General features: G+C 47.1%; 3 protein-coding genes across 7 annotated transcripts in view; 1 reads left to right on the top strand and 2 right to left on the bottom strand.

The window, feature by feature from the left end:
- The window catches only part of spata18 (spermatogenesis associated 18), an 8,534-nt gene extending 6,356 nt beyond the window's left edge, over nt 1-2,178 (top strand). For all 3 annotated transcript variants that reach the window (XM_035415193.1, XM_035415194.1, XM_035415195.1), the window contains 3 exons: nt 1-94; nt 901-966; nt 1,480-2,178. The exon at nt 1-94 is cut by the window's left edge and continues 30 nt beyond it. In XM_035415193.1, coding sequence (XP_035271084.1) covers nt 1-94; nt 901-966; nt 1,480-1,536 — 217 coding nt within the window. In that variant the 3' untranslated portion in view covers nt 1,537-2,178. The remainder of the gene's footprint in view (nt 95-900; nt 967-1,479) is intronic.
- Nucleotides 1-25,500, bottom strand: part of LOC118225964 (tripartite motif-containing protein 16-like) — an 890,716-nt gene that overhangs the window by 859,434 nt on the left and 5,782 nt on the right. The window contains exons 5-7 of one of the 3 annotated variants that reach the window (XR_004764930.1): nt 22,751-22,798; nt 21,654-22,292; nt 21,280-21,540 (exon numbers count right to left, since the gene is read on the bottom strand). Coding sequence is in view for 1 of the 3 variants with exons in the window: in XM_035415126.1 (XP_035271017.1) it covers nt 22,751-22,798 (48 nt within the window). In the remaining 2 variants the exon portion in view is untranslated. Of the gene's footprint in view, nt 1-21,279; nt 21,541-21,653; nt 22,293-22,750; nt 22,799-25,500 lie in introns of those variants that run through there. The other 2 variants (XR_004764931.1, XM_035415126.1) reach the window with 2 other exon arrangements.
- Nucleotides 8,880-17,028, bottom strand: LOC118225143 (E3 ubiquitin/ISG15 ligase TRIM25-like). The gene is made up of 6 exons (XM_035413200.1): nt 16,228-17,028; nt 15,566-15,661; nt 15,092-15,325; nt 14,785-14,944; nt 13,970-14,005; nt 8,880-9,709 (listed from the first exon to the last, which is right to left on the bottom strand). The coding sequence occupies exons 1-6, from the start codon at nt 16,816-16,818 to the stop codon at nt 8,880-8,882; spliced, it is 1,947 nt and encodes a 648-aa protein (XP_035269091.1). The 5' UTR covers nt 16,819-17,028.

The following is a 25,500-nucleotide window of genomic DNA, read 5'->3' on the forward strand; positions in this document are numbered from 1 at the left end:
CGCACCCATGGTGGTGTACCACGTGTGGCCTGCGCTGATGGAGGACGACACCGTCCTGGTGAAGGGCGAGGCTGTGACCCGGAGGGGCGCTCTGGTACCCCACCTCCTCCACAAAACTCCTCCTCTCCTGTTAATCAGACTCCTCCATCACCCACCTCCTCTGCAAAACTCATCCTCTCCTGTTAATCAGACTCCTCCATCACCCACCTCCTCTGCAAAACTCATCCTCTCCTGTTAATCAGACTCCTCCATCACCCACCTCCTCTGCAAAACTCCTCCTCTCCTGTTAATCAGACTCCTCCATCACCCACCTCCTCCGCAAAACTCCTCCTCTCCTGTTAATCAGACTCCTCCATCACCCACCTCCTCTGCAAAACTCCTCCTCTCCTGTTAATCAGACTCCTCCATCACCCACCTCCTCTGCAAAACTCCTCCTCTCCTGTTAATCAGACTCCTCCATCTCCCACCTCCTCTGCGAAACTCCTCCTCTCCTGTTGCACTGTCTCCTCCACTGCTCTCTCCATTCTTGGTTTTTCTGAAATGGGGCATTGGAAGTTTTGGGGTATTTATTCTGTAAACAAAAATCAGATCTGTGATAACGGGAAATTATTTGAGATCGTAAGTAGTAACCCTGTGAGCTATGGGAATATCGTGGTAACCACGGTAACGGGCGTGTCTCTCCTGTGTTTCGCTGGGGAATATCGTGGTAACCACGGTAACGGGCGTGTCTCTCCTGTGTTTCGCTGGGGAATATCGTGGTAACCAGGGTAACGGGCGTGTCTCTCCTGCGTTTCGCTGGGGAATATCGTGCTAACCACGGTAACGGGCGTGTCTCTCCTGCGTTTCGCTGGGGGATATCGTGGTAACCAGGGTAACGGGCGTGTCTCTCCTGCGTTTCAGTGGCGGAGCAGGAGTCGGAGTGCCAGTCCGGTGCGTTCCCGTTCCGGAAGCCCCGCTCGGAATCTAGTGAGTTACCAGCCGCTAAGCCCCGCCCCCCGCCCCCCGCCCCCGCCCACACCAAGACCAACCAATGAGCGCTGAGCGCTGAACTCAGATGCGCTTTATATGGTGTTTAGACGTTGGTAGCGTGTTGTTTATACGCTGGTCTGACTGCAGAGGCCACCCGGTGTCCTGAGAAACAGGCAGACCGCAGAGGGGAGATGAAAGAGTCTGGCAGGCCTGGGGGGGAGTGGGGGGGCACATGCTGGTTTAAGGTTGTGCAGCTGTGTTTGTATAAATCTGTAAGACCTTTCTCAACAAACACCCCCCCCCCCCCCACACACAAATACACTCACATACACATACACACATACACACAGACTCACAGACACTCACTCACACACACTTACTCACACACACAATCAAATCAATTTTATTTGTATAGTGCTTTTTACAGAAAACACACAAAGAGTAGCAGAAAAAGGGCAAGAAACATAGAAAAAACACCAGGCCTGACTCCTCCCCCTCTCTGTGTTGCAGGTCTCCAGTCGTAGTCGCAGTCCTTCCCCAGGGCGCCTCTCCGCCAGCCGCCTGTAAACCCTGACCTTTAACCCCTGACCCCTGACCCCAGATCAATCGTCACTCTGGCCCTCAGATGGGAGGACAGCAGATGTGATTCAGTGACTGTACAACAAATTGATTTAAACAAAAACCCATTGATGAAATAATACGCTGACTATGAACCCCATTAATGAAATAACATGCTGGCTATGAACATCATTAATAAAATAACACGCTGGCTATGAACCCCATTAATGAAATAACACGCTGGCTATGAACCCCATTAATGAAATAACACGCTGGCTATGAACTTTAAAAGGTGCTGTGATTATTTTGTAGTTTGTTTGGGTGGTCATCTTTTAATTAATGTTGTTTCCTAGCGATGCATATTATTATTTATAGTTATGTAAGGGGGGGCTCTTTCTGTGGACTGGCACCCCCGCCCCCCCTCACCCAACTTCAAACCTCCCAAACCATGGCTCAAATGCCACCCTAACCCCCCAAACCAAACCCCCCATTTCTGTAGCGATTAGTGTGCCCCAAGTAGTGTGTTCACAGCGGAGTGTAATAATCTGAGCACAGTGTAGGCTGATCAGAGCAGTTTAGTGTGTTCAGTGCAGTGCGTAGTGTGTTCAGTGCAGTGCGTAGTGTGTTCAGTGCAGTGCGTAGTGTGTTCAGTGCAGTGCGTAGAGTGTTCAGTGCAGTGCGTAGTGTGTTCAGTGCAGTGCGTAGTGTGTTCAGTGCAGTGCGTAGTGTGTTCAGTGCAGTGCGTAGTGTGTTCATTGCAGTGCGTAGTGTGTTCAGTGCAGTGCGTAGTGTGTTCGGTGCAGTGCGTAGTGTGTTCAGTGCAGTGCGTAGTGTGTTCATTGCAGTGCGTAGTGTGTTCATTGCAGTGCGTAGTGTGTTCAGTGCAGTGCGTAGTGTGTTCAGTGCAGTGCGTAGTGTGTTCAGTGCAGTGCGTAGTGTGTTTGGTGCAGTGTGTAGTGTGTTCACTGCAGTGTGTAGTGTGGCAGAATGTAGTCCTGTAGTTTTCTCTCAGACCTGCACTCTGGCACTTTCAGTGTGTCTGTAGGTGAGTGCTGGTGTGTCCAGCGGACCTCTCAGGTAGATCCAGGCAGGCTGACAAACATGCTGTAGGTGCTCTGATCATTAGTCACATGCTGTTTGTCTTGAAGTATTTGCAAATATAGACATTATTAAATCATTTTTCTGGATTTTTTTTTTTCAGACTTGGTGGAATTTTACAGCCAGTTTTGAGAGGGTGTTCTCTGCTCTGGTATTTTTCCAAAGTCTGTGAAACTATTACTGAGGTTCTGATTCCTCACAAAATCACAGCAGTTTTAAAATAACTTCAGTGTTTAGGGTAAGATTATCAAATCAAAAAAAATAGTTTTTTAAATTTTGCTTTTTGTGAGTTAGTGAGAGAAAACTGGTGCTGTTGAATAAGTGAACAGGGCCTACTGGAGGCAGGACTGTGGGTCATTAGCATCCTGTAAAAGGTCATCTTTCACTGGAGGGATCCTGCTCTGCTGCCCTGTTTTTTGAAGAGCGAAGTGGAATAATGTTGTCATGTAATTATTTACGCCTGTTTGTTCGCGCGCAAGTTTGCCAGGAACCGCGCGAAGCACATCTGTCCTCAGAGCGAGCTGCAGGGTGGAAGGACGCCCCGAGCCGCTCTGCAGAACCCCCAAACTTCAGCGTCTCGCCTCGTCCCTCCGTGCGCATCTGAGACTGTCTGCGCAGTTGTCTGCGCAGTTGTCTGCGCAGTTTCCCCCAAACAGCAGGAAGAGGCATTTTAACCCCTCCCCACCTGCCTGGCTGTTTGTGCAACAGACATCAGGCCTTTACAAACGGATCTTCAAACATTTCTTTTAAGTATGAAAAGTCATTGTATTTTTGACACCCAGGATATCTTCTTCTTCTCGTCTTTAGTTTGTGTTCAGATTTGGCTTTGAGGACTAACATGCTGCATCCTGTCACCTTGTTCTAATAAGAAAAGCCATTAGAGTGCAGTAACCAATGACAACTGAAAACTGACCTCTTTAAAAAAAAAAAAATAAAAAAAAAAAAACAATCAATTTTGACGAACTGAAAACTCACAGTGAAAAGTGGATCATTTCAGTTTGAACAATAATCCTGTGGTATCCCTTGGAGATGTGATGAAATGACTTTGGCAGCTGGAAATGTTCCTGGGCCAGTAGCCCGTCAGTGTGGTGCTAAAACAGATGCAGAAACCCTGCCTGCTTGTGCTCTGAGCGTTACTCAAAGTGAAACATTTGGCACTGTACAGTTTCCAAAGTTATTCGCACGGCTTTGTTTTGTAAAAAAAACATTTCAATAAAATTATATTAAAAAACAAATTGACAAATTTCAGTAATGATTTTATCAAAGGGAATCAGGCACAGGATAACTAATAAGACACATTAATGATCATTCACAGGGATGGTACAGTATAACACAGCTGGCTGGAGAGAGAGAGGGAATGCTTATTTGTGATTGGAGGAGCGAGACAGTGCTGATTTGTGATTGGAGGAGAGAGGGAGTGCTGATTTGTGATTGGAGGAGCGATGGAGTGCTGATTTGTGATTGGAGGAGAGTGGGAGTGCTGATTTGTGATTGGAGGAGAGAGGGAGTGCTGATTTGTGATTGGAGGACAGGAACTCACAGGAGCAGAATCAGCTGCTCCTGGGTTTCCCTCACCAGCTGTGCCACTCCTGCCAGTCTGGGGAGGCCTGACTCACCAACCAAAAAAAAAAAGATCAAAATAAAAAACAATGTCATACAAGCCAAGATATGAAGTAATGCGCCATAGCCGAAATACAGACTTTAGCTCTGTAATTATGGGATGGCTACGCTTAATCTGGGGTCGGAATCGTTCTGAACTCAGTATGTAAGAAAACATTGAGCCTTTTCATTGGATATTTTTAACACACTGGCAGGGGCTGCATTTTAAAAAGGTTGTGCCGTGACCTACGGACCTGTCTGTGAGGTCCGATCCACCCATTTTCTCTCCTCTCTCTCCTTTCCCCTTTTCTCTCTCTCTCTCCTTTCTCCTTCTCCCTTTCTCCTTTCCTGTCTCCCTCCTTTCTCCTTTCCTCTCTCTCCTTTCGCTTTGCTTTCTCTCTCCTTTCTCCTTCTCCCTCTCTCCATTTTAACCCTAACCAAACTGCCCCCCTGAGCTCTCCAGGAAGCAGACCCTGTGCTCTAGAGGCTGGTCTACTGGCTACAGCTGCTTTATAGGAACAGAGTGCTGAATCAGGAATTTTAACTGTATAAATGCAATCCTGGCTAGCATGCTAGCTAGCATGCACATATTCATTTAACTGCATAAATGCAAGAGTGGCTAGCATGCTAGCTAGCATGCACATATTCATTTAACTGCATAAATGCAAGAGTGGCTAGCATGCTAGCTAGCATGCACATATTCATTTAACTGCATAAATGCAAGAATGGCTAGCATGCTAGCTAGCATGCACATATTCATTTAACTGCATAAATGCAAGAATGGCTAGCATGCTAGCTAGCATGCACATATTAATTTAACTGTATAAATGCAAGAATGGCTAGCATGCTAGCTAGCATGCACATATTAATTTAACTGTATAAATGCAAGAATGGCTAGCATGCTAGCTAGCGTGCACATTTTCACAAAGAGTGGAACATTTTTTGTTGCTCAGCGGCACAAAGCTACGTAGGAATTCAGCGAACGGTGTTTATGAGCCCCAGGGGAGTACAGAGTTCTCTATCAGAGCCTGGAGGCTTTGCTGAGCGGGACTCAGGGTTCAAACCCACAGAACCGCAGCATTGGTGAGGAAAAGAAGGCGGAAGAGTTCAGCTCCTCCAGCAGGTGGCGCTGTTGCTCCACGGCTGAAACCGGCAGAGCCTGAAGATGAACTCACTTCTCATGAGCTCAGATAGAGAGGAAACAAAGTTTAGGAAGTTGAGTTTGTCCTTGGATTCCAGAAGTTATTGGATGCAATGGTGTGTAATTGTACCGAGAGGGGGAGAGAGAGAGAGAGAGAGAAAGAGAGGGAGAGAGAGGGAGAGAGAGAGGGAGGGAGAGAGCTAGCGAGAGAGAGAGAGAGGGAGGGAGAGAGCTAGCGAGAGAGAGAGAGAGGGAGAGAGAGAGGGAGGGAGAGAGCTAGCGAGAGAGAGAGAGAGAGGGAGAGAGAGAGAGAGGAAGGGAGAGAGCTAGCGAGAGAGAGAGAGAGGGACAGAGATAGCAAGAGAGAGAGAGTGAGTGAGAGAGAGGGAGAGAGAGAGAGAGAGAGAGAGGGAAAGTGAGTGAGAGAGGCAGCAGCCTCATTAGACTGCTTATGGAGGTGAAACTGGCTGTGGGGGGGTTGAGGCCTGTGGGTTCTTACCCCTGAAGCGGAGCTTCGTGTCTGAATCCAGCGCCGTGCGTTAGAGAGATAAACTAGGAGAAGCATAAAAGCATCAAACGCTGGAGGACCAAATCAAAAGCATTCCCTCCTTGGGCTGCATGCCTGCCCACAGACTGGCCAGGGACAGGCCACTGTTCATGTCTTCTTTCAGCTTTACTGAAACCCATTTCACTCCCCAGCTCATTATCAGACCCCCATTGGCTGTCAGAGCAGAGCCAGCACTAATGACCCCCCTCCCCAGGCCATGCCCACCAGCACAGGCCCCCCAGCCACACCCACCAGCACAGCACTGTCATGCTGCATCAACTGCATCATTAATCCCATCCCGATGACTTCAGTTAGACTCTCTGCCCATCAATATGCCTCTGCTTGTTAATAACACTCGTTAAGTGTTCTTTGGGCGCTAATTAGACATTCGTTATGTTAAATTAGAGGCTCAGATTGCCGGGGATGTGCAGCAGTGTGGGGGTGAGGGGGGTTGGTGGGGGTAGTGGGAGGGCAGGGGAGGGGAGGTGGTGGTGGGGGCAGTTTGGGGGTTGGTGGGGGTAGTGGGAGGGCAGGGAATAGGGACACTCAGTTCATAATTAAACACACAGTGCAAGCAGCAGGCCCCGGGTGAAGCCCAGAAGCAGAAGGGCTCCGGGTGCAAAGCTCACGTTTGGAACAATGTGCATCGTGTGGAGTGCTGCTTTCCTAATGAAAATGTAATCTTGCTAATAGTGATAATATCACACACACAAGCGTGAGGGTACACACACACACACTCACACATGCGCACACAAACACACATGCACACACACGCGCACACAAATGCACACATGCACACACACATGCGCACACAAACACATGCGCACACAAACACACATGCACACACACACACTCACACACACACCGTGCCCTCTGAGAGTCTGAGAAATACATCGAAAACGAGCACAAATTCTCCCACCCTAACTCAAACAATGGAAAGAACAGCATGTTTAGCCCCACTCCAGAATCCCACAGCCCCCCCCCCCCCACCCCCGTCCCCATCCCCATCCCCGTCCCTGGCCCCACCCGTGGCCCCGCCCCCGGCTCATCCTTGGCCAATCCCGGCTCCTGGATTCACAGCTTCCTGAGCTCAGAATGGATATTTTTTGGGAGATAGTGGGGGAGGGGTAATTCCTGGGGTCTGGGGGATGTTTACCCAGGTGTACTGGGGGGGGGGGTTCAGAGACGCAGCCCCCCCCCACCCCCCCGCTGGGGCTGATAAATCTCTGGTGTTCTGTAGATGGTTTAGGGGTGTCCTGAGGCTCCCCTGGCCCGCCCAGCCTAGCCCCGCCCATACCCCCTTACCAGCACTCTTCTACTGTACAGCAAACCCATCTCCATTCTCTCTTTCATCGTACTCTCTCTCTCCATTCTCTCCTTCATCTTACCCTCTCCATTCTCTCTTTCATTGTACTCTCACTCCATTCTCTCCTTCAGCTTACCCCCTCTCCATTCCCTCTTTCATCATACTCTCACTCCATTCCCTCTTTCATTGTACTCTCATTCCATTCTCTCCATCATCTTACTCTCACTCCATTCTCTCTTTCATCTTATCCTGTTTTCTTTACCCCCAGGTTTGGAATTCCCCCCCCCTCCCTGTTTCATGGCTGAAGGGGCTGGGAGGGGGGGAGAGACAGAGACCGTGTAGAGTCTGAGCAGGGGCATCAGATGCAGTTCAGCCTACAATGATCTTTAACCCCTTCCCCAGGTCAGCCATTATGGCTCTGTGATTCTGAGTTGAAACTGATCCCAGGTCAGCCATTATGGCTCTGTGATACTGAGTTGAAACTGATCCCAAGTCAGCCATTATGGCTCTGTGATACTGGGCTGAAACTGATTCCAGGTCAACCATTATGGCTCTGTGATACTGAGCTGAAACTGTTCCCAGGTCAGCCATCATGGCTCTGTGATACTGAGCTGAAACTGTTCCCAGGTCAGCCATCATGGCTCTGTGATACCTAGCTGAACCTGGTCCCAGCTCAGGTCATCTTAGACAGCATCTGCAGATTGAACTTTTGTAAGCTGTAAAAGCATCTCACAGCATTTGTCTGAAGTGAGACGATAAAAGCGTAATAAATTCCCTGATTTTTACGGGCCCCTAAAACCAAGGGCTTTTAAAGACCCTCTCTGCAGAAAGAATGAATGCACATTTTAAACTGCACCTCAACCGTGCCAAATACCAGTCTGATTTTGGTCCCTTTTTGATGCTTCAGAAGCATTGTTCCAAACACAGGTAAAGCACAAAACACAGGTATTGCTGTGTGTTCCAAACACACGTAAAGCACCAAACACAGGTACTTCTCGCTGTACCACCAACTTTTTAATTACGGATGCAAATCATTCATAAACACATAGCAAGCAAATTTTACTTAGATCCATTAATCCAAATTTTTATTTGATTAAGTTTAAGACACACCGGATTGGACAGTGATTACCCAGTGGGAGGGGGGGCGGGGTTGGGGGGGTGGGGGGGTGCAGTTAAAGCCATCTGGAGCAGAACCCGAAACGGGGACCGGCGGGAAGATGTCTGAATTACGACTGAAGGGACAGAGCGCAAGCGCAGGGCGAGGTCAGCGCCCCCCCCCCCCCAATCCCCCCCCCAGCCTCTGTGAATGTCGTTAAACCCCCCCATCCCCTTCCGCCTGCCCCCCCCCACACTCACTGAGCAGACCTTCCTACAGCAACCACCCACACACCACCCCCACCCCCCCACACTCACCTTCCTACAGCAACCACCCACACACCACCCCCACCCCCCCCAAGCCCCCACACGCACTGACAAACTGCCTGCTCGTCTGCAAGGTAACCCCCCCCCCACACACACCCCCCCATTCATCCGCGAGGTAACCCCCCCCCCCCCCCTCACACCCCCACTCATCCGCAAGGTAACCCCCCCCCCCCCCCCCCCCCCCTCACACCCCCACTCATCCGCTCGTCTGTGAGGTAACCCCCCCCCTCACCCCCCAGCTAGTCCGTGAGGTAACCCCCCCCCCCCCCCCGGCGGGACGGGCGCTGGCTCGGGCGCAGCAGAGCGGATGCAGGCGGGACGGGCGCTGGCTCGGATGCAGCAGAGCGATTGCAGGCGGGACGGTCGCTGGTTCGGGTGGAGCAGAGCGGATGCAGGCGGGACGGGTGCTGGCTCGGGTGCAGCAGAGCGGTTGCAGGCGGGACGGGCGCTGGCTCGGATGCAGCAGAGCGATTGCAGGCGGGACGGTCGCTGGTTCGGGTGGAGCAGAGCGGATGCAGGCGGGACGGGTGCTGGCTCGGGTGCAGCAGAGCGGTTGCAGGCGGGACGGGCGCTGGCTCGGATGCAGCAGAGCGATTGCAGGCGGGACGGTCGCTGGTTCGGGTGGAGCAGAGCGGATGCAGGCGGGACGGGTGCTGGCTCGGGTGCAGCAGAGCGGTTGCAGGCGGGACGGGCGCTGGCTCGGATGCAGCAGAGCGATTGCAGGCGGGACGGTCGCTGGTTCGGGTGGAGCAGAGCGGATGCAGGCGGGACGGGTGCTGGCTCGGGTGCAGCAGAGCGGTTGCAGGCGGGACGGGCGCTGGCTCGGATGCAGCAGAGCGATTGCAGGCGGGACGGTCGCTGGTTCGGGTGGAGCAGAGCGGATGCAGGCGCAGAGTTGGCGTCTCGCCGCTCGCTGTGTTCCTTCGGCGACCCGGCTGCGATCGCTTCCTTCCTCTCTTGCGAAAGATGGGCGCATTCCTCCACTCTGACGAGCTCTGGGTCTCCGGCCAGCGAGCGTCTTTCCCAGCGCGTCCAAGGAGCATCGCTCGGAAACGCATGAGGTCACTGGCTGCAGATTATTAAAAAAAAATAAAATAAAAGCTTACAGAACGAGTTATCTACGTTTGCGCCCTCTCGTGCGCACCTGAGGTCAGCGCTTGGAAAAAGCCAGTGATGCTTTTTGGGAATGTTGCACCAATTTTCCGCCACAAAAATACAAAGCAAAGTTTGGGATCACGAGACTAACTCAAATCACATGCCTGAGTTGTGCAACTGGAAGCTGTCATCAGGGAGAAAAGAATATATCGGGCCAAACTGCTGAAAACAGGCAAATTCTCCCTTGGAACATTCAAATTAAATTTACTGAAGTTTTACCAGTAAAATGTCTGGCTAAAATCCCATTAATCCTTAAAATAGGAGTTCCTGCTAAATATGATCTGGGGACCTGGGGGCGCCGCAGAGAGAGTGAAGGGACGGACGTGTCCATTCCCGTTCCCTTCTTCACACGTAGTCTGAACAGAGAACACGGCTGTGCTTCGATGTCACAGGCGAGCGCTTCAGCATCTAAACGGCAGACTGTACTGCAGCAAAACTGTGTAAAAATGCTGACTATTGCTGACCATGATTGCTTAGCATCATGGGAGTGAGCGAAACTGAGTGAGTGTGAGAATGCTAGCAGGCCGCTGAGCTGGACAGAGTGCGCTCTGCCACGAGGGGTGGGGGGGGGGGATCATTCCCGCATGTGTGTGTGTGTGTGTGAGTGTGTGTGAGTGTGTGTGTGTATGTGTGAGTATGAGTGTGTGTGTGTGAGCGTGTGTAGTGTGAGTGTGTGTGTGTGTGTGTGTGAGTGTGAGTGTGAGTGTGAGTGTGAGTGTGTGTGTGTGTGTGTGTGTGTGTGTGTGAGTGTGTGTGTGTGTGTGTGTGTGTGTGAGTGTGTGTGTGTGTGTGTGTGTGTGTGTGAGTGTGAGTGTGAGTGTGAGTGTGAGTGTGAGTGTGTGTGTGAGTGTGAGTGTGAGTGTGTGTGTGTGTGTGTGAGTGTGAGTGTGAGTGTGAGTGTGAGTGTGTGTGTGTGAGTGTGAGTGTGTGTGTGTGTGAGTGTGTGTGTGTGTGTGTGTGTGTGCATGTGAGTGTGAGTGTGAGTGTGTGTGTGTGTGGGTGCATGTGTGAGTGTGAGTGTGAATGTGAGTGTGAGTGTGTGGACGTGCGCTGGACGGGGGAGGGGGGTTGCTGGCTGTTTCAGCAGTGCACGGCGGGGGGGGGTGGGGGGCGGTCATGCCTGGGGGAGACTGTGCTGTAATACAGGCTGTGTCATGGTAAACAAACTGGATCCCTGTCAGAGCTGCGGTTTGCATTCCCAGGCATCCGATTCCCAGGTTACAACAAAAACTTTATGAGCAGCTGTGCAAACTGTTACAGAGAAAATAACCTCATTCTGAGAGTGCATATAGGACCTGATCAAAACTACACACTCACACACACACACACACACACCCACACATATCAAAACATACACACACACACACACACACACACGCACATATCAAAACATACACACACACACACACACACCCACACATATCAAAACATACACACACACACACACACACGCACATATCAAAACATACACACACACACACACAAGCATACACTCACACACCTACACACACATATCAAAACATACACACACACACAAGCATACCCTCACACACCTACACACACATATCAAAACATACACACACACACACACACACACACACAAACACACACGCACGGGACACAGCTGAAAACACAGGGTGGGGAACAAGCACAGCTTTCCCAGGCTGACCTCAGCGCCTGGGGGCTTTTCTGGAAACGTCTCTCTCTTTCACACAAAACCCTGAGTTTAATTATGAATGATGAATTATTGGGCTGTAAGCCGTCCTGTAGAGTGATATGGATAATCACAGTGATGGTGGCGAATATTCATTAACCATAGCTGATTAAATTTTACATATGATATAATATGTATACGCTATATACCCGTGTACCAGTTCAATGAAGCTTCACACCTTCATTCCATAAAAACCCCAACCCTGCTCTCACTTCTGCAGTGCTGTTCTCTCTCTATGGTACTGTTCTCCTTGCAGTGCTGTTATCTCTCTATGGTGCTGTTCTCCCTGCAGTGCTGTTCTCTCTCTATGGTGCTGTTCTCCCTGCAGTGCTGTTATCTCTCTATGGTGCTGTTCTCCCTGCAGTGCTGTTCTCTCTCTATGGTGCTGTTCTCTCTGCAATGTTGTACTCTCTATGGTGTTGTTCTCCCTGCAGTGTTGTTCTCTCTATGGTGTTGTTCTCCCTGTAGTGTTGTTCTCTCTATGGTGTTGTTCTCCCTGCAATGCAGTTCTCTCTCTATGGTGCTGTTCTCTCTCTATACTGCTGGTCTCCCTGCAGTGCTGTTCTCTCTCTATGGTGCTGTTCTCTCTCTATACTGCTGGTCTCCCTGCAGTGCTGTTCTCTCTCTCTGATGCTCTTCTCCCTGCACTGCTGTTCTCTCTCTATGGTGCTGTTCTGTACCCTGGCCTGTACCCCAGTTCTTTAGCCCCTGTACCCTGGTGCCACCTCCCCCTTGCCTCCCCACTGGCCCGTAGGCTTTAGTATAACAGCAGTGTTCAGGTTGACACAATGGAGGCTGCAGTACCGGATATGGCCACTGGATGTCAGTAATGCTCCATGAAACACTTATTTGTAGCACTCATAGCAGCTTTACACAGTCCACTAACTTCATGTTCAGACAGTACCAACAAGCACAGTCACACACACACACACACACTTGCATGCATGCACACACTCACACACACACACACACTCACAGTCACTCACATACACACTCACACACACACACACGCACATTCGCACACACACACACACACACTCACACACTCACACATGCATGTGCACACACACACACACATACACACACACCCTCACACATGCATGTGCACACACACACACATACACACACACACTCACACATGCATGTGCACACACACACACATACACACACACCCTCACACATGCATGTGCACAACACACACTCCTATTCTTGCTGTGTGTTTGTCCAAGTGTGGCGTGGGACCTTGTGCTGACGTGTTCTGTTAGAGCACAGATGTGTCTCACCTCTGCCAAACAGCTGGAGGGATTCTCTCTCTCTCTCTCTCTCTCTCTGTCTCTCTGTCTCTCACAAACACACACATACAAGCACACACACACACACACGCATACAAGCCCACACATACACACACACACACGCACATACAAGCACACACATATACACATACAAGCACACACATACACACACACATGCACATACAAGCACACACATATACACACAAACACACACATACAAGCACACACACACACACAAACACATACATGCACACACACACACTATAATAATAATATATATATAATAATATAATAATAACTCAAATTAAAGCACAGACCAGACTGCCTCAGTCAGTGCTGGAGGTTCATATCAGACTGATCCTGGACCAGTCGCTGGGAGCACATCCTGTTTTAGGGGCGGGGTCTAAACACTTATGTAAATTTAATATTTCAGTTTTTTATTTTTAATGAATTTGCTAAATTTCTAAAAACCTGTTTTCACTTTGTCATTGTGGGGTATTGTATGTAGCTTGATGAGAATAAAAATGAATTTAATCAATTTAAGAATAAGGCTGTAACGTAACAAAATGTGGAAAAGGTGAAGGGGTCTGAATACTTTCCAAAGGCACTATATAGAGATAAAGAGTAAGTAAAGAGTCTATCTGTGTGTGTTACACAAGGGCGTAACCATGCTATAGACATTGGGGGGTGGGGTCCAAATGAGAGCCCTCCCCCAGAATTTATTTTTTTTGAAAGTGCATTTCCCACAATTCTATGATATTTATATATGAAAATTTACACATTTAGAACATAGTTTTGAGGACTACATTGACCATTTGAAGGAATAGTCTGTGATTTTTCTGAACTGTCCTGTATCATGCTTGCTAGCTAGCTAGCTAGATAACTAACGAGGGTAGCACAAGAAAACAGACAGATACCTAAACATACTAGCATTTTAAAAGCCAATTTTTGATAAAAGTAGCTTTATTAAAAAGAACATGGTAGTTAACTCGAGTAGATTTCTTGGCATTCCATTATTGTCACACTTGTCAATTACCTCACGCCCTTCGCATCTCGCTTGCTATCAGGCTTGTGAAAGTTGCCACCGGTAAACGTACTTGGCAATAAAATACGATTCTGATTCTGATTCTGATAAAAAAACAATTTAAAAAAAAAATTTTTTTTTTACCTGCCTTGTCCTGATCTCCTGGTGGTGGGTGGGTTCCTGTACAGAAAAAGCAACTCAACTTAAAAACCTATAACAGCAAGATGTTTTTTGCTGCAATTTAACTTTTTCAAACCCAGTATAAACATCAAATACAGTTGATGTTGAGCAGCACACTTTACACTGAGTTACTGTTGCCTTGGTTTTGCCTACATTGGCTATGACTGGGACCACTACAGCACTGTCCTAAAATAAATCTGCCCTTTGACCCCTAAGATTAAACATTTCCTCAAGAATCTGCACTCTGCTCAGCCTGCTCTGCTCAGCCTGGACTCAGTCCAGCACCACACCTCCTGCACCTGTGGGCAGAACCAGGAGGTCACTCCCCCTCTCTCTGTCACGCAGTTTCAGAGAAATCGAAACCTAACTCTGCCTTTGTCAATTTCTACCAAATTATCCAGTTGCTCTTCAGAACCTGCTGCTGAATACATTACATAGAAAAATCCACAGACATTTCTACACATGATCAAAAACTTTCCACCCCAATGTGTGTGCATTTCTGTGTGTATGTGTGTGAGTGTGTGTATGGGAGAGAGTATCTGTGTTTTTGTGTGTGAGTGTATGTGTCTCATTTCTATGTGTGTTTGTCTGTGAAAGTATGTGTATTTTTGATTGCGTGTATGAGACAACAGAGGCATCATTGATACATTAATTATCAATAAAAATTGAACAAACACATTTAAGTTATTGATTAAGATAAATTATTTTAACTGTCCAGTTGATTATATTTTTGTTATTTTTAAATAAAGCAGGAGATCATTTATTTTAGTAGTTCTAACCTGCTTGAGAGATTTTGACTAATTCCTCCTTCCAGACGTCCTCCAGTCGCTCTTTCAGTTCAGAGACAGATTTCCTCACAGCCTCAAAAGAGACGTGTGGACTGACAGTGATGCTGGGTAAGTCTTCAGGTCCAACAGGGGCACAGAGAGACTGACAGCTCTGCAGACAGACAGAAGAAAACCCGTCTTAATACTGATTTCTATGCAGATGCAGATGCCAGGAGCAGATCTTTGTAAATGAGGAAAATGCCTCACCATGTATGTACATTGTACACAGTGCAGACTGTCAGAAAGCCAGTGAAGTTACCTGAAGGAATTGGATGTGATCCTCTGTGTGTGAAATCTGCTCCATCTGAGCATTTGTCCTCTTCAGCTCAGCAATCTCCTTCTCCAGTCGCTCCAGGAGTCCTTCAGCCCGACTCAATTCAGCCTTCTCCTGATCTCTGATCAGCTCTTTCACTTCAGAGCACCTTCTCTCAATGGAGCAGATCAGCTCAGTAAAGATCCTCTCGCTGTCCTCCACTGCTGCCTGTGCAGAGCGCTGTTAGGAGATACAGAGGGAGGAGGGCTGTACATTTTAACTAGGCCTTTCACTCAGCTCTTACTGGGACCCCAGACAGCCTGTTCCCCACAGCGTGGCTCAGTGGGATTGAGCCCCACAGGGCTGGAAAGTGGCCCAACACTGGGCCCCTCACTGGCTGACTGGAGGAGAGCCCTGACTGAGCCCTGAAATGGCTCTTCCAGCAGCCAGCTGTTGTCTTCTCCTCTGGTCAGTACCCACCTTGAGTGACTGCACAGCCTGTCTCACATCCTGCAGCTCCTTCACTCTCTCCTGGATTCTCTGCTGGAGTTTACTCTGTGTCACCCCCAGCTGCTTCTGCAAATAGATGATTTTTTCATACCATTTTCCAAATTAAAATATATTTTCAATGTACAGCAGGTCAGGGTGTATAATGTACTGGTCTTACAGGTAAAGCTTCTAAACTGTGTGAGTGAACTAGCTGCTCCAGCCATGTTGATTCCCAATCAGGGAGTGAATAGGGGGGTGAGGGGTGTGAACAGAGCTGTCACAGAGAGCTGACTTGGGTTCACTTCCTGCTTTTACTGCTTTATCATTGTGGACTTCAGACTCGGAAATCACTGCGTTTTAAAATTAATTGTTCAAATGTATTCAACATTTCGAAATTTACTTAATAAATATATCAAATTCAATAACAAAACAGGTCATCATTTTACATACTGCTTTATCACTTCAGCTGTGGAAATCACTGCATTGTTAAACACTTTTTAAAAATTGTATCAAACATTTCAGAGTAAAATGTACTCAATGAAGATATTCAATAAAACATTTAATTAACCTTCATATTGCAGAAATGAGCAAAGATGATGTCTGGATTACTGTAAAAATTCATGAGTGTTATGTGTAAGAGTTTCAGTCTTTACCTGTTTCTCAGTCCATTCTGCTGCAGCTGAGACTGTATCATGGCCTCTGTGTTCATCCATCGTACACAGATAACAGATACACTGCTGATCAGTACGGCAGTAAACCTCCAGAATTTTTTCATGATGAGAGCAGATCTTCTCCTGTAGGTTTCCAGTGGCTTTGACCAGTTTGTGCTTCTTAAAGACAGGAGATTCATAGTGAGGTTGGAGGTGAGTTTCACAGTAAGAGGCCAGACACACCAGGCAGGACTTCACAGCTTTCAGCTTTCTCCCAGTGCAGAAATCACATGCCACGTCTCCAGGTCCAGCATAACAGTGAGCAGGAGGAGCAGCTTGGAATCCTGTCTTCTTCAGTTTCTCCACCACTTCAGCCAGCATGGTGTTTTTGCTCAAAACAGGCCTTGGAGTGAAGGTCTGTCTGCACTGGGGACAGCTGTAGACACCAGTATGATCATCCTGATCCCAGCAGCCCTTAATACAGCCCATACAGTAACTGTGTCCACAGGCAGTAGTCACTGGATCTTTCAGTAGATCCAAACAGATTGCACAGCTCAACTGGTCCTGATCCAGTAAACCTCCACCTTCAGCCATTTTACTGCTCACACTGACAGGGACAGAGTTTAGTTTTGTTTCTCTGAAACTGTGTGACAGAGAGAAGGGGAGTGACTTCCTGGTTCAGCCCACAGCTGCAGGAGGTGTGGTGTTGGACTGAGGCCAGGCTGAGCAGAGCAGGCTGAGCAGAGAGTGCAGATTCCAGATTCCTATTGTCCATGTTTGACTTTCTTTGATCTGTTATGGAGTAAAGGAACACTGGTATTTTTAGATAGATAGATAGATAGATAGATAGATAGATTGATAGATGATTAATTAATCCCACAGGAAATTATTGTGATATTTTGTGATATAAATACTTCTCATTTAGATAAAAGCTAATTGTTTCCAGATCACTCCATAATAGATCCATACTTACATGTACTCAAAAATACAGGTTAAAAAATTAATTTGTAGATTCTCCTAACTTATGAAACAATTCCTGCTTACCAGGAAGTAAATTCCAGAAAAGCAAAAGCTGTAACAGAACAACACAGCAATTCAGAGCGGCTTCAGGCTGCGATGGCAGTGCCCCACCTGTGATTTAAACCTTTAACACTCTGGGTCACAAGCAAGCTCTTTCATGGGGAATTTTACCCATAATCCACACTAATATGCTGTCTTGCGTCCTCCGCCCCCTCTGCGTCCTCCGCCCCCTCTGCGTCCTCCGCCCCCTGTTTCTCCACATTTTCTCTCCTCTCAGACACTGAAGTCTCCCAGCTTCTGCTCACCCACCGCCCTACCACCTGCGCCCTCGACCCTATCCCCTCATCTCTCCTTCAAGCAATCACACCAGACATCCTCCCTTTTGTCGCCTCCCTCGTGAACTCATCCCTATCTTCTGGATGTTTCCCCTCATCCTTCAAGAAGGCCCACATCACCCCGCTGCTGAAGAAACCCACACTAGATCCTTCAGTCATTCAGAACTACCGCCCGGTATCTCTCCTCCCTTTCCTATCCAAAACACTCGAACGTGCTGCATCTAACCAGCTCTCTGCTTATTTCTCTGAGAACAACCTGCTTGATCCCCACCAGTCTGGCTTCAGGCCTGGCCACTCGACTGAGACTGCACTCCTCTCGGTCAGTGAGTCACTCCATGCCGCACGAGCAGCCTCCCTCTCCTCTGTCCTGATTCTCCTAGACCTCTCCGCTGCATTTGACACTGTGGACCACTCTACCCTCCTGTCCTCCCTGGCAGCAACAGGGATCCGCGGCACAGTCCTTGACTGGATTGAGTCCTACCTCTCTGACCGCTCCTTCCAGGTTGCCTGGGCGGGTAAGGTATCACCACCCCGTCCCCTCACCACCGGAGTTCCCCAGGGCTCAGTCCTTGGTCCCCTTCTCTTCTCCATGTACACCAGATCCCTTGGCCCTGTAATATCTGCCCATGGCTTGTCCTATCATTCCTATGCCGACGACACGCAACTCTTTCTCTCCTTCTCCCCATCGGACACACAGGTCCCCGCCCGCATCTCCGCTTGCCTGAGGGACATACAGAGCTGGATGGACAATCACCACCTGAAGCTCAACCCGGGAAAGACGGAGCTAATCTTTATTCCTGCTCTATCCTCTCCCTCCTCGACTTTTCCATTTCCTTAGGGGACACCGTAGTGACATCATCACCCTGCGCCAAGAATCTCGGAGTGATGATGGACAACAGGCTGTCCCTCTCCAACAACATTGCAGCAGTAACCCGGGCATGCAGATTTTTCCTATACAACATCCGCAGAATCCGCCCCTTTCTCACCACCTACTCAACCCAGCTCCTGGTCCAAGCAATGGTTCTATCCCGCCTGGACTACTGCAACTCTCTTCTGGCTGGACTACCGGCATCTGCCACCAGACCCCTGCAGCTCATTCAGAATGCTGCGGCTCGTCTGGTCTTCAACCTCCCCAGACACTCCCACGTAACTCCCCTGCTCACTACCCTCCACTGGCTGCCTGTTATAGCTCGCATCAAATTCAAAACATTGGTTCTAGCATACCAGGCAGTCAAGGGATCAGCCCCAGCATACCTTCAAAAGATATTCAAACCCTACATGCCAGCCAGATCCCTCCGTTCTGCTACCTCAGGACGCCTAGCACCTCCCCCTCTTCGCACCTGCACTTCCAGAACACGTCTCCTCTCTGTTCTGGCCCCACGATGGTGGAATGACCTCCCTGTGGAGGTCAGAACAGCTGAGACTGTGACCCATTTCAAACGACGACTGAAGACCCACCTCTTCAGGCTGCACCTCTCCCCATCCCTTCCCCCCCTGTAAATGACTAAACTTAGGGTTGTAACTAGGCAGCTGTTTAATAGGTGACTTAGTTGATGCGCCAGTCTTAACGACTACTTGTATTTTTATTTATTTTTATTTTTCCATAGATTGCGTTGTTGCCGTTCTCGTTGTTAGTGTTAATCAGTTTAACCACCAGGGTCCAGGTTGAACTATGCGGTTGTTCCCTGTACTTGGACCGGTACTTCTCTCTAGGGGTTTCGTCATACTTGTTCCTGGTTATGGTTATACACTTTGTTGTACGTCGCTCTGGATAAGAGCGTCTGCCAAATGCCTGTAATGTAATGTAATGTAATGTAATGTCTTTCTTAAAGTATCAATACAACAGTATTTACACATTTTTTTTAGATGTAAGATGTAATGCTTAAAGGAAGACAAAGTACAACAACAACTTCCAGTTCAGCTTACTAAGACTACAATCCCCATAATGCATTTCTTACTCTTGTGTCTATGATCACATAAAAACCACAAGCAGTCCGGGAAAATGAGGTTGTGAAGCACTATCCATCATTTGTAAACCTGAACTGAATGCTGATGTCGTCATTGCATTAGTGATATCATAAAAAAATTATTTAATATGTCAAGCACAACTGCACATGTACTCTGGTATCCCACAATGCACTGGGTTCTACAGGTAGAACAGTCATTCATACCCATAACTTTTCCAGCTATTGATTCAGCCCAATGCGGCTGACAACGTTTACAGTAGTTTAAAAGGTGAAAGGTGTTTACAGTAGTTTAAAAGGTGAAAGGTGTTTGCAGTAGTTTAAAAGGTGAAAGGTGTTTGCAGTAGTTTAAAAGGTGGAAGGTGTTTACAGTAGTTTAAAAGGTGAAAATGGATGAATGGGTCATTTTGATTAAGGCACCATGTTGCAGTATTCACTGCAGGTTTAAATGCTTAAATGTGCTGTTTGACAGACTGGCCTGTGCAGTGAAGTCCAGCCATGTTCCTGCTGCTCCTGATTCCGTGCTAGTGGCACTAATGTCAAGTGATACTTTATTATTGTGTTTTAAAGGATTTTAAAATCAGAATTACATAAAGCTTCATGATCCACTGCACAGCCACTTCATCCATTTCATAAGAACTTCAGCAACAACCGCAGACCGTCACAGGGAGTGTCATGGCAACCATTCCTTTATTTCACTTCATTCTTCTGGTAAACAAGCAGGGCGTATATTAACCAACACTGCCCAGTACATCACAAAACAACAACAGCCATAAAACTGGGCGTTCTTGATTTTACAGCAGCACCTCCATATAAATGCCATTACCATGATGCTGTGACAAATCCCACACATGGTAATGGGCGGCATCCTTCCCATAATGCACAGCAGGCTGTGTGATTGTGCTTCAGAATCTGTGCTCACATTACCAGTGTACTACAGGAATCTACAAGCTTTACAGTCTGTTTCAGAAGATCCTCAGATACACGGTATTGGGTTGAATATTCCTGTTCTTATTTCACACAGAGAAGCTGTGCTCCTGAAAGAGGAGAGGAAAGTCCCACAGTGGTCAGAGCTGTGTCACCAGACCAACCTGCCCAGCCAGCTTCAGAGCTTCAGCTTCAGGGATTCAGCTTCAGAACAGCAAGAAGGTCCTGGGTTTGGATCCAGCCTGGGCCTTCCTGCGTAGAGGTTGTATGTTCTCCCCATGTCTGCATGGGTTCCCTCTGGTTTCCTCCCACAGTCCAAAGACATGCAGTATAGGCTAATTGGAGACTCTAAATTTCCCACAGGTATGAGTGTGTGAGTGAATGGTGTGTGTGACCTGCGATAGATTGGCGGCCTGTCCAGGGTCTATTCCTGCCTCTCGCCCAATGCACACTGGGATAGGCTCCAGCACCCCCCCAGGACCAGGATAAGGGGGTATAGATAATGGATGTTTGAATAGCAATTTTTAATAAATAGTAAATAATTAATAATAAAAATAATAAAGAGAAATCAGTGTGAAGTTCTACACAGATAAAAGCAGATTTGTTCACAGATTTCTGTTTTTTGTGTTGTACGATGAAATGTCAGGTAAAAGCATATCTAAGGGAGACTGTAATTAGGATGCGGTTGCCATGGAAACACAGTTACTGAGGGATGCACCTGGACCAGCACCAGAGGTTCTGCTGGATCACTGACAACTCAGGAGATGAACATTGTGACAGAAAAAAATAAAACAATTTGTCCTTTTTTCATTAATTTGGCACTTTTATTTCATTTTCTGTCTCAAATGACCGAGTGTTTTCTGCTTCACACCCCCAACAAATCACAAAAATTAAAAATGAAATCATGCTGTTATACCAGTTGGGAACAAATAAATGTAAAAAAAAAAAAAAAAAAATGATTTCTTTATTAACCCATATATAATTCAATCAGGTTGGAGATCCTTTATGCAGTAAAATGTTCAGTGTTAAATGGACTCAGATGGCATGTGATCCCAGTTAGAACTGAAATTTTACAGCGGACTCATGCATGCTGTACACTGGGACACAAGCATAAGAGTGCCTGCCTGAATAATGTGACCAAGACCTGAAGTTTTTTCTGTTTGTATTTCATTGATTTAATCATTTGATGGCTAATCTTTAATTTAATTTAATTTAATTTAAATCATTTGCTGCCTCATTTGAGTGTTTTTCCCTGTATTTAATTACAGCTGATCTTCCCTTCACTCGCTGCCTCATCCCAGATCACACAGTTTTACGGAGGATCCAACAGAATGAACCCTAAACGCAGGATAGAGGGGCTGAGTGAATGTGGTCTGGACTCTGTGCAGGAGGCTCATTGTGTCAGAGACGCTGTAGAAGGACAGAGTTCCTGCCCTGTGATCCAGGTACACTCCTATTCTGGAGGAGGGGGGGACAGGGATTTCAGTGCTCTCAGCATTGTGCCAAAAGTAGTAACCGGAGGGAGAGCAGCGCAAACTCCAGGACTTGTTATTCCATCCCAGAGCACAGTCCTCACTCCGCCCTTTCCTGCTGATCTCTTTATATGACACTGCTATAAAAACCCCATCCCCACTCCACTCAGCCTCCCAGTAACAGCGTCCAGACAGACCCTCTCTGCACAGCACTTGGGCTTTGCGCTCAAATCTCTCTGGATGATCAGGATATGGCCGGGTCTCTCTCACATAGGTCACCTCTCTGTTCCCCTCAGACAGACAGAGCTGTTTATACGCTGTGTTGGGGTCCAGAGTGAGCTGACAGGAATCTGATGGGGGAGAAGGGAGCTCCTCTTACATATTTTACACTTTTCACATATTTTACATATTTTTATGTTTTCTCAATCAATGTCTTTTTGTGCACACTTAACTTTTTATCCTTGATCGTATCTTTTCAGTTACTTTTCACTTAATTTTTTAATTTCTTCAATTCTTCTTGTACTGAATTTTCTATTGCTATGAACTTTATTTTTATATTAATCCATATTGTTCTTGTAACTTTCTTCACACAGCCCTACTGTAGGACATATATTATTATATATGATCCATATGTTTAATACCAGGATGACTATAGCTTAATTTACAGGGATCTGACTGTGAAGAGGAGGTATGAAATCCCTAAAGCAAGTTATGAATATAGAACATTATATAAATCATTTCTTTCTTCACATTACCTCAAAATCTCCTCTTGCTTCATTGTTTAATTAAGGTTTAATTCCAGACTCACATTGTAAGAAGTCCTCTCTGGTCCTGGGCTCATTATGGACTTCTTCCACTATAAAGAGAGAGATCAGAAGAAAACTTCATTTCCAAAAGCTTAATTTTAATTAACTAACTGGTGCTAGTATGGTCAAAAAACTAGAGCACAGAGAACAAGATAGTGGTACAAACCTTAAGCGTAACTTCTATAATGAAAAAAAAAACTTTAAACCTTGTGATGAAACATAAAAGTATTTCAGCCGTAATAACCTTTTATAGAAATCTTCACTAATTCCACCTGGCAGACGTCCTCCAGTCGCTCTTTCAGTTCAGAGACAGATTTCCTCAGAGCCTCAAAAGAGACGTGTGGACTGACAGTGATGCTGGGAAAGTCTCCAGGTCCAGAAAGGGCACAGAGAGACTGACAGCTCTGCAAACAGACAGACAGACAGGGAATAGTCTCAATACAGATTCTTGTGCAGATGTCAGTAACAGATCTTTGTAAATGAGGAACACCCCTCACCTTGTATGTACAATGTACACAGTGCAGACTGTCAGAGAGCCAGTGAAGTTACCTGAAGGAACTGGATGTGATCCTCTGTGTGTGAAAACTGCTCCAGCTCAGCATCTCTTCTCCTCAGCTCAGCAATCTCCTGCTCCAGTCGCTCCAGGAGTCCTTCAGCCCGACTCACTGCAGCCTTCTCCTGATTTCTGATCAGCTCTTTCACCTCAGAGCACCTTCTCTCAATGGAGCGGATCAGCTCAGTAAAGATCCTCTCACTGTCCTCCACTGCTGCCTGTGCAGAGCGCTGTTAGGAGACACAGAGAGAGGAGGGCTGTACATTTTAACTAGGCCTTTCACTCAGCTCTTACTGGGACCCCAGACAGCCCGTTCCCTACAGTGTGGTTCAGTGGGATTGAGCCCCACAGGGCTGGAAAGTGGCCCAATACAGGGCTCCACACTGGCTGACTGGAGGAGAGCCCTGGCTGAGCCCTGAAATGGCTCTTCCAGCAGCCAGCTGGTGTCTTCTCCTCTGGTCAGTACCCACCTTGAGTGACTGCATAGCCTGTCTCAGATCCTGCAGCTCCTTCTCTCTCTCCTGGATTCTTTGCTGGAATTTACTCTGTGTCGCCCCCAGCTGCTTCTGTGGAAATATTTGCTTTCCCCATTAAAACAATATTTATTGTATATTTACTGTATGATGACAACTCAATTGTATCTGCCATTGTAATGTTTGGATTTATCTGAAATTTTATTTCCATCTTGTTTTTACTGTCCTGTTGTTGTATATATATATATATAAACAGATGCAATGTAAAAGTTTTGCGAGTCACTCTGGATAAGAGCGTCAGCTAAATACCTGTAATGTAACAAATCAGCAATGTACAAAAAATTAAAAATAAAACAACAACAGGACAGTAAAAACAAGATGGAAATAAAATTTCAGATATATATATACACACATACACGCACACTATATACATGTTAAGGTTGAATATCTATAGCTGAATGGTACAATGGCAGTGTCCTACCCTGGAATCGAAACTGTGGCCTTTAGGGTACAAGACCAGTTCCTTTCGCATTATACTACTAATTACCACTAATACTACTTATATATCTATATGTATATCTACATGGCTGTTATCACAAACTCCTCCAGAATGAGGTCATGAAAGATATCTTAGAAGACCAGTGTTCACTTTCTACTCTGATTCTTACTCTCTCTACTTCATCACTGTGGATCTGAAATCTGAGATCAAGTCCTTGTACAATTTTACTGAAACACACCTGTGGTAAAAAAGCTTTGACAACCCATTCTCAGAGCAGCTATTAAAACAGTATGATATGTGATAAAGTGAAATGAGTCTTTATAATATGAACCATCTTAAAAAGGTCCAGTCCTTACCTGTTTCTCAGTCCTTTCTGCTGCAGCTGAGACTGTATCATGGCCTCTGTGTTCATCCATCGTACACAGATAACAGATACACTGCTGATCAGTACGGCAGTAAACCTCCAGAATTTTGTCATGATGAGAGCAGATCTTCTCCTGTAGGTTTCCAGTGGCTTTGACCAGTTTGTGCTTCTTAAAGGCAGGAGATTCATAGTGAGGTTGGAGGTGAGTTTCACAGTAAGAGACCAGACACACCAGGCAGGACTTCACAGCTTTCAGCTTTCTCCCAGTGCAGAAATCACACGCCACGTCTCCAGGTCCAGCATAACAGTGAGCAGGAGGAGCAGCTTGGAGTCCTGTCTTCTTCAGTTTCTCCACCACTTCAGCCAGCATGGTGTTTTTGCTCAAAACAGGCCTTGGAGTAAAGGTCTGCCTGCACTGTGGACAGCTGTAGACACCAGTATGATCATCCTGATCCCAGCAGCCCTTAATACAGCCCATACAGTAACTGTGTCCACAGGCAGTAGTCACTGGATCTTTCAGTAGATCCAAACAGATTGCACAGCTGAACTGGTCCTGATCGAGTAAACCTCCACCTTCAGCCATTTTACTGCTCACACTGACAGAGACAGAGTTAAGTTTCGTTTCTCTGAAACTGCGTGACAGAGAGTGGGAGTGACTTCCTGGTTCAGCCCACAGCTGCAGGAGGTGTGGTGTTGGACTGAGGCCAGGCTGAGCAGAGCAGGCTGAGCAGAGAGTGCAGATTCCAGATTCCTATTGTCCATGTTTGACTTTCTTTGATCTGTTATGGAGTAAAGGAACACTGGTATTTTTAGATAGATAGATAGATAGATTGATAGATGATTAATTAATCCCACAGGACATT

The sequence above is a fragment of the Anguilla anguilla genome, chromosome 4 (assembly GCF_013347855.1).
Source record: "Anguilla anguilla isolate fAngAng1 chromosome 4, fAngAng1.pri, whole genome shotgun sequence".
Classification (NCBI taxonomy): domain Eukaryota; kingdom Metazoa; phylum Chordata; class Actinopteri; order Anguilliformes; family Anguillidae; genus Anguilla; species Anguilla anguilla.